Below are 14,280 nucleotides of genomic sequence, written 5' to 3'. Positions count from 1 at the left end.
GTGTAAGCACTCGCACGACCATTAACAGGGCCTTCTGCCCGTTCAGATTCAAGAAACAACAACCCACCAAGGGTTGAATCATTGTGATTTTTATAGATCTAAGGCCTAAATATGAGTGGATTACGTAGTAAACGGTGTGGATTTTATGCACTTTAACTTGTTTAACCCACCCGCCAACCGGCGCTGATTGGGTACTTCCCCGCCTGTCCTGAGCTGGGGACAGGCTGGGCTCGGAGGGCCCACCCTGATGCATGGATTTGATGTACACCGTCAACCCATTTTAACGTGTCATTTTACGTAATGAGTCCAGAAATAAGACAAATAAACTGTTCGAGTGGGCCACACCACCGGAAACAGCGTTTATTTGACATTCAACCTGTTTATAGGGTGATAGAGACTTGGATGAATGGAAAAAAAAATAAAATAAATCAAGTTGATAAAAAACTTCAGTGGCCTTTGTAAGTTTTTAACGGTAAGTATTTAATTCCCATTTTGTGGTCCATTTAAGCTTGGGATCTGACTCATTTTTAGGCCCATTTGTTAATATGACATGGAAAAATGGACGGACCGTGTGGATAATACCCATACATCACGGTGGCCCCTATCCCAGCCTGTCTCGAGCTCGGGACAGGAGGAGGAAGTACTCAATCCGGACGCAACCGCGCCAGGTAACCAGCGTGAGTTACAGGGGAGCGCATTAGGTGAGACCCCCGCCCCACCCAAGACGGTGCAGCCCTGACTGTGGAGCTTACCTTGATATATGTATTCTATATCCACACCTTCCATCCGGTTATTCAAATCATTTTATGTCAAACATTAATTTCCACTCTAGGAAGTTTTTAATGGTAAGGGCGTTCAATCACCGCTGTTTCGTATAGTATGGTCCACATGAGATTTGGATTTTTTGGGATCATGCACTAAAATGATACGGAAAAAAGGTGGACGGTGTGGATACAGAATACATACATGAAGGTGGATCCCACGGTAAGGGCCGCACCGCACCGTCTTTGGTGAGGCCGGGGTCTTTCATCTAATCCGCTCCCGAGGTACAAGTGGATTTCATAAGCTTAAACTCGGTTTCCCTCTTCTGCTAAGCGCCCCTAACGTTTGTTTCTGCAGTCATCATCAACTGTCATTATTAGTGAGAGAGATGTGTTGAAATGGTCGTTCTGCGGCAGAAGCAGCTGCTGTTGCTTTCTGTCCTTGCTCTTCTTGAGAATGGCCGAGATGTATGATAAAAGCTGCCCATCTTCTAAAGAAAACAACGAAGACGACATGTCGGTCTTCCTTCACCATCTCCTCTCTTCTTCCACGTCATCAACAGCTGTGGCAGCAGACAAAGGACCCAAGGAAGAAATCCTCCTCCCATACTCTTCCTCACTTTCTTCTTCTGATGCTGCTCTCGCCCTCGCTGCCAAGAGAGCCGCTGTTCTTGTTCCTCACTCCTCCTCGTGGGATTTCTTCTCCCCCATCAAGACTCTACCTCACGATCTCGTCCGTCCATCGCTCCATCCCCCTTCCGATAGGGACAGGGACCGCACATCCACCGCCGAGTCATCTGCCGTCCTCGACTCCACGTCTCAAATTCTTCTGTCTTCTGCAGCTCATGCCCCACCTTGGCCTGAGAAGAAAGAAGCAGATGGTTCTGGGGACTGCGATGCTGCGCCCACTAGGAGGCAGAAGCTCCCGTCCGATGCTGATTTCGATGATTACGATTGCGAGAGCGAGGTATGCGCTGCTGATAATCCTCTCCGCTCCTCCCCATACATAATGCCTTAGGGCGTGTTTTCCAACAAAGAGCGGCATTTTTCTGTTAAACTAGGCTGAAATTTTTGGCTTGCTTAGCAATCGCCAATTTGGGCAGAAGTGGGAATTTTGAAGGAAAATCCTATACCTTTTCCAATCTTTTTTGGAACATGTTATCATTGGTGTAGGAAGGGGCGACGGAAGCATCGGAGGAGCCATCAAAGCCGTTTCCTCCTCGGACCGGCCTAAAGAGAAGCAGAGCAGCTGAAGTTCATAACCTATCTGAAAAGGTATTTGGTTTTTAGACTGCGGTTTCAAGTGCATGCAAAGAGTGCCTTCTTTGATGAAGTGCGGAAAATACATTCCTCATTCAACTGTTAAAGCAACTCCATGTAGAATTATTCAGTTCATTGTGTAGTTAACAATCCATGGTTTGTTGCCTCTCTGCAGTACATGTGGCTGTACAGTAGGCCAATCCGAAACGTCCTACTATTGGGCTCTACTATGGACCGCCCATGGTATGAAAACTGCTCCCTTGAAATATTTACTAACACCCATTTAATAGATTTTTCCCTTTTGTACATGGGTTGTTGGTACATTTTGCTAGAATTCCGCATCTCTTGTGTTCCCTTTCTTTGTGGTTCATCTACTGTGGGGCCCGTGTCCGCCATGTTTTCTTTATCCCTGGGTCATCCCTTGTGCGGCCTACAGATGGACGGTCCATATCGCCAAATGTAGAACCATGTGTTTCTTGGAGCAGCAACTGACTATGATTGATTCCTTGTGGGATGTGTTAGAATCGGCCAGTTTATGTGGTTTCCTGTGGAAATCAATTCCAATTGAAAATGATTTTGAGATACACAAGCACACCCTTATATATTTATCCATTTATTTTCGATAGGAAAGATGGTCTTGAACTCTAGACCTCAACGTTGAAACACACACCATGTCCACCATTAAGCTATGGGCTTGAACCCAGCACACCATTATTTATGTCGGTGATGATTTCCTGTTTTCCTTCTTTTTTTCTACATTGAACTGTAGCTAGTGATTGTGTACTTTGATGGACAGAGGAGGAGGAGCCGGATCAATGAGAAAATGAAAGCCTTGCAGAATCTCATTCCCAATTCTAATAAGGTATCTTCTCACTGCTTTAGCTTCTTTGTGTGCCTGAGTTTGGTTGTGAGTTTTGATTTTTCTCTTTGTGCAGACGGATAAGGCTTCGATGCTTGACGAAGCCATTGAATATCTCAAGCAACTTCAGCTCCAAGTACAAGTGAGTTATTTCTCTACTGTATTTCCTCTATGATTAAATGTCTAGAACCACGTCAAATTCTTCTGCTTAAGGGCACAGCAAGGAATTCTTGTATTCTTATTGGGCATATTGCATTTCAGCTTCTGATTGTTCTGCAAAAGATGACTATAATGGAAATTTGGCACCAGTTTGATCCAGAAACCCATATGGCCAATGCCCAATGTGCTTTCCATGTTTTTCAAATGGCTTTTAGGGGGCTATCGGAATTGTGTCGAAACACCATTTCAGTGCTCTTCAGTGCACTCCTAAAAAGTTGAAGGTGATCATGCATTCTTTATCATTTGATGATCATTTCATTAGGATGGTGTTTTTGAAGGACTTGCAATCCGTCTTTTCCCTTCTATGGAAAATTTTGCAAGGTTGGTAGCCTGCCTTAACTTGCTGTTAGAATATGGACAATCTTACTAACTTCAGTTTCTAGTTGTAATTGTCTTCCTTAGAATCACATGGATATTGTTAGTTCTTGCTCTCCACATAAAAAGTTAATGTACGAAAATGTGCAAAAAATGAAGCTACATGTCTTGAAATACCATAATGTACTTTGAAAGATATTCCTGATTGCACTTATGGGCATTTGGGGCTTTGCGAGCCATTTTTCTATGTGAAATATGATGTTGGACATCATTTGACACCAGCATTGCATTGTGTAGCATATGTAATTGGCTCAAATTTCAAGACATTGGCTATTTATTTTTTATGATGTCACCTAAATCTTAGTTTCTTCTTCAAGGACACTTCTAACTTTTCTTTCTTAGCTTTCCAACTTTGAAGTCATTGTGGGTGTGTGAGATTGCATTTTGATGCCAGGTACAGTTTGGTTCAGATCATTGTTATTATGAGTTTCCACTAGCTCTTACAAGTGGATGTATGTAGAGAGCTAGAACTATACAGAAGTTGAATGAATATGACTCCACTTTCAATTGATTTAACCTGAGATCTAAGGGATCTGGTTACAAGAGGACAAGGGATTAGGCACCTCCCCTTGCCTGTTTTTACGGTCTCCTTTACCAAGAAAATATAACGAAAAGGAGAGAATTCAGCAAATTTCAATGCATTAAGCTATAATGAATACAATCAATGATACAAATGTGAAAGTGGAAGCAAAATGACAAAGCACTTTGATTCTGTAATGTCTTCTTGGCCTTGATCTTCTTCAATAATCAACAACTTTTCTTCAATTGCCAACAAATTTTAATACCAAAAAAGAAAAAAAAAAAAAAAAAGAAGAAAAAGAAAACAACTTGACTTCAATTGCCAGTTTTAGGCTTATCGAGATGAAAACTCAAGTGGGAATAATCCTTTTTGAGCTTCTCTCCCTCACAGTAAAAAACTAGTTCTTCTTCTCTCTTTTCTTGATCTCGTTCTTTGTAACTCTCTTTCCTCTCTTCCTTAGCTAGGTTCTCAGCACATTTGAAGATCCAAAGGGCTTTTCTTTGTAGAGAAATATCATACTTACATGCTTCTTGGATGGAAAATATGCAAAATGAGAGAAGAGAGAACATGAGTGGCATTTAAAAGGATATGTTAAAAATTGGGAGGCTTAGGGCCTGTTTATTAACTCTGAATTTTTGCACTTAATGGAGAATTTGGAAAATGTTCCATGTTTAGTGGTGTTTTTTAACGCAGAAGAAGGAAAGTGCTCTACCATTTTATCTTAAAAATTTTCCGTGACAGGAGTCTAGCTTAATGGGGAATCAAGAATGCGCTCCGTGGTTTTTTTAAAATCCAAAATTGTCCTTTGCGACAAAGATTTTCTGCCTTGTGTTATACACATCCCAACTTTTAACATGGGGCACTTCTCTAAGCCTACCATGATTTATGTATTAGATCCACACTGTCTATCAACTTTTCTATATCATTCTAAAGCATGATCTGAAAAAAGATGCACATCCAAAGCTCAAGTCAACCACACCACATAAAGTAGTAGGACAGGAACGACTACCGTTAAAACCTTCCTGACGTCCACCGTGAAGCTTATTTGCCATCAAATCTCTTTATAAGGTCACACAGACCGGGATGAAGGAAAAACACAAAAATCAGCTTGATCAGAGCCTTATGTGGCCCCAAGAAGTTTTCAATGATAGGCACCCAATTCCCACAGTTTCTTGTAGTGTGGCCCACTTAAGCCTTATATTTGCCTTGTTTTTTATCTTAATTTCTAAAATAATATGAAAAAATGAATGGACGGTATGAATAAAACATATATATCATGGTAGGCCCCACAAAGCCCTTAATTGTCCATATTTAGGTAGATCTTGGTGGGGTAGTACGCAATCTCCTCCTAGATTTGGGGTGCGAATTATGTGCAAATGCCTTTCGCGGGAAGTTCCTGCGCTCGAATCTTAGGTGGAGCCCACCGATATGTTTGCGATAAATCTAATATGTCCATCTGTGTTTTGAGATCATTTTAGGACTCGAAACAAAAAATGAGGAGCATACAAGACTTAAGTGGGCTGCTCTAAAGGAAAAAGGTGGGTAGGAAAATTCCTATCATTGAAACCTCCCCGCGGTCGACAACGATGTTTACATGCCATCAATACTGTTCATACTATTATTCCTAGTGAGATGAACTCAAACCACAAATATTAGTATGATTGAAAACTTCTGTGGCCCCACGAATATTTTAATTATGGGCATCCAATCCTCACATTTTCAGCCCATTTGAGTATTCGATACGGCTCATCTTTAGCACTATGTCCTAAAATGATCTTACAAAACGGATGGACAGGGTGGATTTCACACAAACATAACGGTGGGCCCCACCTAGATTTCTAGTGGTGGACTTCCTGAGAAAGGCTTTCCCATGAAATCCGGCTCACGCTTGGGGCCTACTGTGATATATGTGATTACATCCATACCGTCCATCTATATTGAAAGCTTATTTTAGGGCATGATCCAAAAAATAAATTAGCTTCAAATCTTAGATGGACCTTTGTATAGGAAACAGTGGTGATTGACCATTTAAAAATTCTTTTGGGCCACAAAAGCTTTGGATCATGTTGATATTTGTGTTATCTCTTCATCTAACTGTTTGTGACCTTTTCAATAGGTTGGATGACAAATAAACATTTTAGTGAAATTCATGGAGTTTTTAAAGGTAGGGATTCAATCACAATTGTTTCATATGGGTAAATGTGTCATATTAATATATTTCAAACATTTCAGATGTTAGTTAACAAACAAGTTATTCTAGATTAACTATTAGTTTTCCGACTTCAGATTCATATTTTAGATTCAGACTTCGGATTTTAGGTTTAACAAACAGGCCCTTATTCTCACCCATTAGATGCAAGGACAGGATTGTCATTTCTTCTTTTAGATAGAATAGGTAGTTAGAAAAGAATCTATCTAGAAATTGATAAATTAGGCATTTTTGGGATTTACTTAGTTTATGCACTTTTTATAGAGATTCTTTGGTTTATATTTGAGTTTAAGGAATTAAGGAAGGGCTTTTATTCTCTAACTAAAACTAAGTAATAGGACCTTGAATTAAGCTTAGAATCCTCTAAAAGTGGTTGGCCTTTTGATTGCCATTGATTGTTGCGAACCATGGATCTTTTGATCCTCGGGTCCATTTTCCATGATCTATATACCATTGGAAAGTTCTTTTGATTCTTGCTATGATGTTAAGGAAGATCAAGAGTAATTGCGACTAACGATCCAGTATAGTCGAGATTTTTGTAATCATGGCCCATCTTTCTTTGGCCCAGCAAGACACATTTCTAATGGGACTTGATATTTGAGATCCGTGTCTATTCGACAAAAGCTTCCTTGGGGCTTATAGAACTTTCCAAAAACTTCATGATGAACTCCAAGATCATCTTCTTGATTGGACAAAACATGAGGACATGGACCACCCTTGATTATTGTTGGTTCTGCATGTTCACGGGGGGCGAGTAAAAATTACTCACGAGGGGCGAGTAAAATTACTCACCCACCTGACTGTTCTTTTATTTTATGCTGTGAGGTTTGTTGGTTGTTATCTCCTTATTCTTAAGTTGACACGCCTAAGGTGGGGTGTTTATAGTCATTCCTTCAAAGAGAAACTTTGTGAATCTCTCTTCACCAACTGTTGCCTTAGCCCCTACTGGCTTTTATGCACTCCCTCAGTGTCTTTCACGAACACCTAGAAATTATATATTTTCAATGTGCATCCAAGGTTTAAAGTATCGCCCGAAACCAGTGCATGTTGGATGATACGTACTGGTTTCATCCATGAAAGATCTGGTATGGGCCCCCTTTAAGGAAGTACAGGGAAACACAGGTCAAATTGCTGTTGAGTTTTCAGAGTCGCCCCCCTGTACGACTCATCTATTTTTTGGCTTGTTTTCTTGTTCAACTACCATTCTGCATGGGTAATGGTAGTCCGAGATGAGTTTTCGAATTATTCAGTTCCATTTTCAGTACTTGTGTTTTTGTTGCGTTATTGAATCCAAACTTCACTGGGGAAAAGTCCAAAGGCTCAAACACAATTTTGTTGTACTTCTATTCTGATTCCATGGACTACTAAAACAAAGCCTTTTTTGGAGACAGTACTTAACAACACCGTGTTCTTCAACTGTCGACTAGCTTGTTTTCTAACCTCCAAGACCAAAATGCTTTCTCAAGGAATTGATCACATTATATAATAATTTATTGGATTCTCTCTCTCGAGATTATATGAAAACTAATTGTACCTCTTTCCTTCTTTTATGGTTTCCAATACTTTCCTGTCTAATATCTCACAACAGAACTATCTCGGATAGATCAAGTGATTCTCAAAATATACCCCACTCTCCTTAGGTGTACACAATGTTTGCGATATTGATAATGATGGCTGATATATCCACCGATATTTTTGATATCGCACCTCAGCGATATGAAACCTACAACAAGAAGTTGCCGGACTTTTGGATATCGACGATATTATCGCAATGTATTGCATTGTATCGCAATGTATTGCAATGTATCACATTGTATTGACTTTAGTATCATCAGTCTATTTCTTATATTTATAAATGATATGAATTGATTTTGAATAGAATTGCATCACTTCTGTCTGACATCACATACTTTGGGACCTTATACAAAGGAAATTTATAATGTGCATTTTTTGTGTGTGAGATATTTTGATTTCTAAGTGTGTAATGAATCTGATGATGTCTGTTTTTTTAACAACTCCTGAAGTTTCATTGAAAAATTCGATCAATTTTCCAATGGTTCCCAATGTTTCTCAAAAAACAGTGAAGCATTATGCGATACATCCGATAACCGATATGTTTCCATCTCCCATGGGTGTGGTACATCCATTGATACCAATATTGAAAACATTGGCGATACATACTTTTCCCTCTCGACAACATGGGACTTACGCTTCTTATTGATACTTCTCGAAAGAAACTTTCTTTGAATTCTTTCCAATCTGTCTAAAATGCTAGCAGGACAATGGAACATAAAATTCGGCCCCAAAGAGACAAGTACTACTATCCCATCCTGAAAGCTTCCTCTTAACCCATTCGATTATTGCCTTACGGGAATGTTTGGCCTCTTTACCAACACAAAGAGGAAGTCATAAATATATGGAGGGGAATTTTCTATTATGAGTGTGTTTGCGAAGATCATCCCCACACTGCTTACTACCTAATGTTGCATTTTGAATATTTTTCTTCATACCCGATACTCTTGAAACATCAAAGGATCTTTTGGGGATTATCAACCTGAGAGCTGTCAGCATCGAAAAATAAAATTGTACCATCTGTATGTTGAAGGTGAGAGATGAGGAACTTTGCATTTCTGAAAACAAACCCCTTAGTCAATCCATCCTTTCTAGCATGATCAAACTTTCTGCTAACAACCTCAACCACCACCATGAAGAGGAACAAGGAAAGTGGGTCTCCCTATTGCAAGCCCTTGAGCCCTAGAAAAAGCCTTGTGGAGAACCATTTTCTAATATGAGAAGTGCACAAATTCACTTTCTAACATCTAGTTTCTCCACCTCACCTGAAAGCCAACCTTAGTATGTAAAAATCAGCAAAATTCCAACCAAGATAGTCATATGTCTTTTCCATGCTAAGTTTGCAGGTAATTCCTAATAGACTAGCCCTATGCTTGGAATTGACGCACTCATGCCCAAAATGAGCCTCATCCAAGATCTAACAGCCAGATGATGAGTGCACTTTGAGCCTTTGATATCACCCATCTCTGCAACTTACGAAGTATGGTCACCACGATGCTTGCTAGAATTTTGTATAGGCTTCCAATTAAGTTGTTGGGTTTAAAATCATTCAGAAACAACCGGATCTTTTTCAAGAATCTCAGCAATGAATGATATGCCCATGTCCTTTGGGATATTCCCTCTCTCATGGAACTTTGACAAGAAAGGACACAAATCCCCTTTTACCTCCCCAAAAAACTTAGGAACGTAACTGGTTACACATCTGGCCTCAGATCTTACTCTTTTCATAAACTTTTGATTGCTTCCGGCATCTCCAACTTCCTTGACAGGTCTTTACTCATTACGATCAAGATGCCTACTCTTATGCTCCTAGTTTAAGGTTAAATTATCCATCCATGGTTCCTACCCCCTTCCTGAATGCAAGTCAGAGTAGAATGTCACAATAGTATCATAGATAGCATGCTTCTATTTGACTCTCTCCCCATTCTCTGAAAGGTTGAAAATCCAATTGCTTTGTCTCTCCTTGTGTTTGCAACAAACTGGAAAGACAATATTTTTGTCTCCTTTTAGCCAAACCTCCTTGGATCTTTGTCTCCACTTGCTCTATTCTTCGACTTTCTTCTTAAATTTGAGTTTTGAGTTGCTTATGAACCTATCCAGAATATCTTCCTCTCTTTCTCGTCAAGGCTTGAATAGCTTCGAAGACACCGGCCTTTGCTTCCTCCATTGCAACAAAATGCCCTTCATGGCTCCACCGCTTGATTTTCATTTTCAGCATATTGAGCTTCATCATCAGCATATGGCCCACCCACCCACCCACCCACCCTTAACACTGAAGGTCTGCTACTATTCCTTTACCTTAGTGACAAAATAAGTTTATTCCAAACACTTAAGTTCAGAATGGAAAGGAATGGGACCCCAAGACTCTACACATAAAGAAAAATAGAGTAATGATCTGAAACTAGACATGGCAACTCTTGCTGGATGACACGACGAAAATTCTCCTTCCATTAAGTGACAACGGAAATCTGTCAATCCACACTATCACCACCAATCCTGATTGTTGGAACATTTAATTCATAGCTCCACTGGGTAATCAATCAATTCATGTTTGTCCACCCAATTTGCAAAATCTCTTATACTACTGGTGACATGGGTTCCATCGAGGTTTTAATTGCCAGTTTTGCAACAAGTTTCATGCGTTCAAGAATTGTAAATTTTGCTGGAAATGTCCTGAATTATTTTGATATGGCATGAAGTCTGGTAGACTGAGGAAAACTTTAGGAGATGGTTAAAGACACATGATTATACACTTGGAACTCAAAATGTCCAAAAAAAAAAAAAAAAAAAAAAAAAAAAAAAAAAAACTATGCTAGTTTCCATTGTTTAGGGGAAAAATCTATGCATGTTAGCCATAAATGATGCAATACTATCCTCTGTCATCCATAAATGTTGCAATCATATTATTCAAATGATGCAGGACATGAAATTAAATATGATGTGCAAGATTGGCAGGCTTTAGATCACGTTAGTCCAGAAACAATTACACAAAATTCCATATCCCACACAAAAATTCAAGCATTCAATCAAGGGGAATCTATGCAGGCCCAGGCCTATACAAGCTAGGGCTGGATCAATCGAAATTATATACCCACCAATGATTAGAGGAGGGTAAATTCATCCACACATGCACATAAATAATTCCCTAATCCAAGGGATTCACAGATTTCAATTTGGGGAACCCTAAGGTTGAAGAAATGGCATAAAATTGGGGATTTGAGTAATTTAGGGTTAGAGTTGGATATTTGGGATGAAAGAGGGGTGAAAGAGAGGAGAGAGACGAACCAGAGACGTATCACACTCGTAGACAACGGTGAAGGCCCAGACGCACGTGTGTGGGGCCCACAAATCGAAAAACGGCCAGATTGGCCCTAGTCGGCCAGGGGTGGGCCACAAAACCTTCAAATTTCAGCCTAATCCGATGCACGGTCTGTGCGTGGTGTTCCGCCGAAGTTTCAGCCCTCCTGCAAAGCCAAATTCTGGAAATCTGCTGTAGAGAGAAAAACGATTGCAATAAAGGATGTATTTGAAGCGTAGATGATTGTAGGAGGAGAGAAATATGAGTGGTAGAAGGTGGGGGCGAATCGGGATAGGTGTAGCTTTGCACCACGGTAGTCAGCCCTTCAGGGAAGGGAGGGTTTCATACCCAATTGAATCTCCACAACTCAGAAATTTAGAGGAGCAGAAAAAATGTAGAAATTTTATTAATCTTCAATGAAAAAAAAAGACTACAAGGGGTGCCTATTTATAATAAAACCCCATACCCCAAAACTCGCGTCATGTGTGCAACCTATTACTTAGAGACGAAGTAATAAAAAATAGCAACTAATCAAACTAATCTAAATTGTCCATAATATTCCTAATAAAAATAATAAGCAAAACCCAAAGTACTAGATTAATTAGAATATTGGGCCACGATCATGAGAACCTATGGTGGGATTCACATGACTATCGGGTCCACCCTGACGAACCAAAACACAGTCCTCTTAACTAGGAGGCCCTCCCTGGACATCGTCATCGATCCAGGTGGAGCCCTCCTTGCTTACGTGCGTTTTTTTTTTTTTTTTGGGGGGGTGTACGCATGATGTCCCCATCAACTCTCTCCGGCTGTGAAGATTTCAGCATTGGCGAAACAAAACTCTTGAACCACTCAAGATGTCAGGATCAAGTCTCTAAAGCTCCTCCTCAGTGAGCCACGTACTGTCTGAAGCTGGGCGTGACTGCCACTTAACCAGGTACTTCTGAAATCCGCCGTTCGACGTGGATATTATCTGATGGTCCAGAATATCCTTTATCTCCTCACTAGGTGTGAGAAGGGTAGGTATAGGAGGTAGAAGCTATGAAAATGGGTCAGGAAGGGTAGGTATAGGAGGTAAAGGCTATGAAAATGGGTCAGGAAGGGTAGGTATGGGAGGTAGAGGCTGGGACGATGGGTCGGAAAGGGTAGGTATGAGAGGTAGAGGTTGGGAAGATGGGTCAGGAAATGGCCATGGATCAAGGGAAAGGTCTGGGGAATTAGGATTGTTAGGCGAAAGGCTGTACAAGGCATCAGCGGCCTCCCCTGAAATGCAATTAGATCCTCCACATTGAATGTGGAACTAATTCCTATGAAAGGTGGAAGATCTACCACATACGCATCGAGACCGTTTCGTTTTATGATTTTGAATGGTCTAGCGCTACGCGCGTGTAATTTACGAACGGCTCCTTGATGGTACCGCTCTGGTTTGATGCGGACCATCACAGAGTCCCTTACATTGAATTCTTTGAAAAGTTTATGTTGGTCTGTAGAAAGTGTGTAATGTTCATTCCTAGTCATGATTTTTTGCCTGATTTCTTGATGCCATGAATGAATGTGATGCACAAGGGACTCTGCAGACTCTGATGGCATATGGGATAGTGACATAGGGACAAGATCGATAGGCTTCTTAGGAACAACATTACACCAAAATGTGGCTTTATATGACCCAAACTGTATAGGAACAAAACAACGGCGCCAACTATCGGTATTATTTGCTTGTGTAAAGGCGCGACGCACAACTACAAGAGTCACAGATTCTTGTGCTCCCTCTTCCTCATCACTAGGAGCTTCTACTGGTTAATATTCTTCCTCCTCATCGTAACTTTCTGGGTGCACTACTTCTATTTGCCCATCAATAAGGAACACCTTGGTACCTCTCTCGTGTCACACTGGTGGGCAAAGTGACCAAACCCTTGACACCTAAAACTCCTAGTTGCTCTACTTTTACGCGAGCTAGACCCGATAACTTCTTTACCCTTATCATCCTTGGGCCTGGATTGAAAACTGCTGGAAGGTTTGTCTTGGTATCCAGTGCTAGGCTTAGCTCCAGAAGGGTTGGCCTTAGTACTAGAATTGTAAAAATCAAACCGCCTTCCCACAAGTATTTTGAGGTATTACTCGACCTCTAACACTACTTGATACAACTGTTCAATAGTGTCTATGTCTTTGGTGAGCAATTCTCTCCTAATATCAGTACGGAGGCCCGTTTTAAATCGAGCAAGGGTAAGTATGAGATCCTCATCAACTTCACACCTGGTCAAGTACTCTTCGAACTTCTCAATGTATTTCGTCACACTCATGGAACCTTGTTAAAGAGACTACTATTCCTCAATCAACCGTAAACGATAAGAGAAAGGGAGGTACTTCTCCTTAATTGTTTCTTTCATTTCTCCTCAATAGACTATTGGGAGCTCCCTCGCTCTTTCTTTCTTTCGCTCTACAGTAGCCCAAAACTTCTTTGCTTGACCCACAAGCTTCATCTTAGCGAATCGGACTCGATGAATATCTAACATGTCATATCACTTAAAATACTGGTCCATATCTGCCAGCTAGTCTAAAAAGGCTCTAGGGTCCAAGTGACCATCAAACGTAGGGGCATCTACTCTAACTCTCTTGAGGAGTTGTACATCTGGGTCATATTGATCATGATGTCCCTCGGGGGGTGGGTGCACGGGTGCGTGCCCATGACCAATTCCTTGGCTACCTTCATTCCCTTGTCTAACCTCTTGATCGCCTGCCTGAGATTGTACATCTTCCCCAATGGTGGGGTTTGCCCGGGCGGAAGTCTCTAGTTGGGTAATGCGCAAATTAAACAGCTCAAAGCGTTGGTCCATATGTTGTTCCAAGCGCTTACCCAAAGACTCAAACTGCTGGGTCAGCTTGTTCATTGACTCTTGCAATTGCTCCATGTTTAGTGTGGGGTGCAAGCTAAAACCACGATCCGTACGTGTGGGCATACAACTACTAACTCAATCTAAGGACCTTCTACTACGACTATATGCGCCTAGATATGACTATATATGGAGAAAACGACACAATACTACTCAATTTTCAGCAACCTATCTGTCCAAAAAAAAATCTGTCAATAGAAAATCCAGCAAAGAGATATGCGGATTTTCTGATAGCAAAAAATTCAGCAGCTAATATTAGAAATTATGGACCTCTAAACAACTCTATATGATGATACTTGACGCATAATGGACACAA

General features: G+C 40.7%; 1 protein-coding gene across 4 annotated transcripts in view; it reads left to right on the top strand.

The window, feature by feature from the left end:
• Positions 1-1,058: 1,058 nt before the first annotated feature.
• The window catches only part of LOC131228623 (transcription factor ALC-like), a 37,325-nt gene continuing 24,103 nt past the window's right edge, over positions 1,059-14,280 (top strand). Inside the window, exons 1-5 of one of the 4 annotated variants that reach the window (XM_058224405.1) lie at positions 1,059-1,728; positions 1,935-2,036; positions 2,791-2,883; positions 2,957-3,022; positions 3,142-3,320. In XM_058224405.1, coding sequence (XP_058080388.1) covers positions 1,219-1,728; positions 1,935-2,036; positions 2,791-2,883; positions 2,957-3,022; positions 3,142-3,318 — 948 coding nt within the window. In that variant the 5' untranslated portion in view covers positions 1,059-1,218 and the 3' untranslated portion in view covers positions 3,319-3,320. The remainder of the gene's footprint in view (positions 1,729-1,934; positions 2,037-2,790; positions 2,884-2,956; positions 3,023-3,141; positions 3,321-14,280) is intronic. The other 3 variants (XR_009163029.1, XM_058224403.1, XM_058224404.1) reach the window with 3 other exon arrangements.

This window comes from Magnolia sinica, chromosome 16 (assembly GCF_029962835.1).
Source record: "Magnolia sinica isolate HGM2019 chromosome 16, MsV1, whole genome shotgun sequence".
Classification (NCBI taxonomy): Eukaryota; Viridiplantae; Streptophyta; class Magnoliopsida; order Magnoliales; family Magnoliaceae; genus Magnolia; species Magnolia sinica.
The sequence above is the reverse complement of the archived record's forward strand: the minus strand, read 5'-3'. Positions and strand labels throughout refer to the sequence as shown.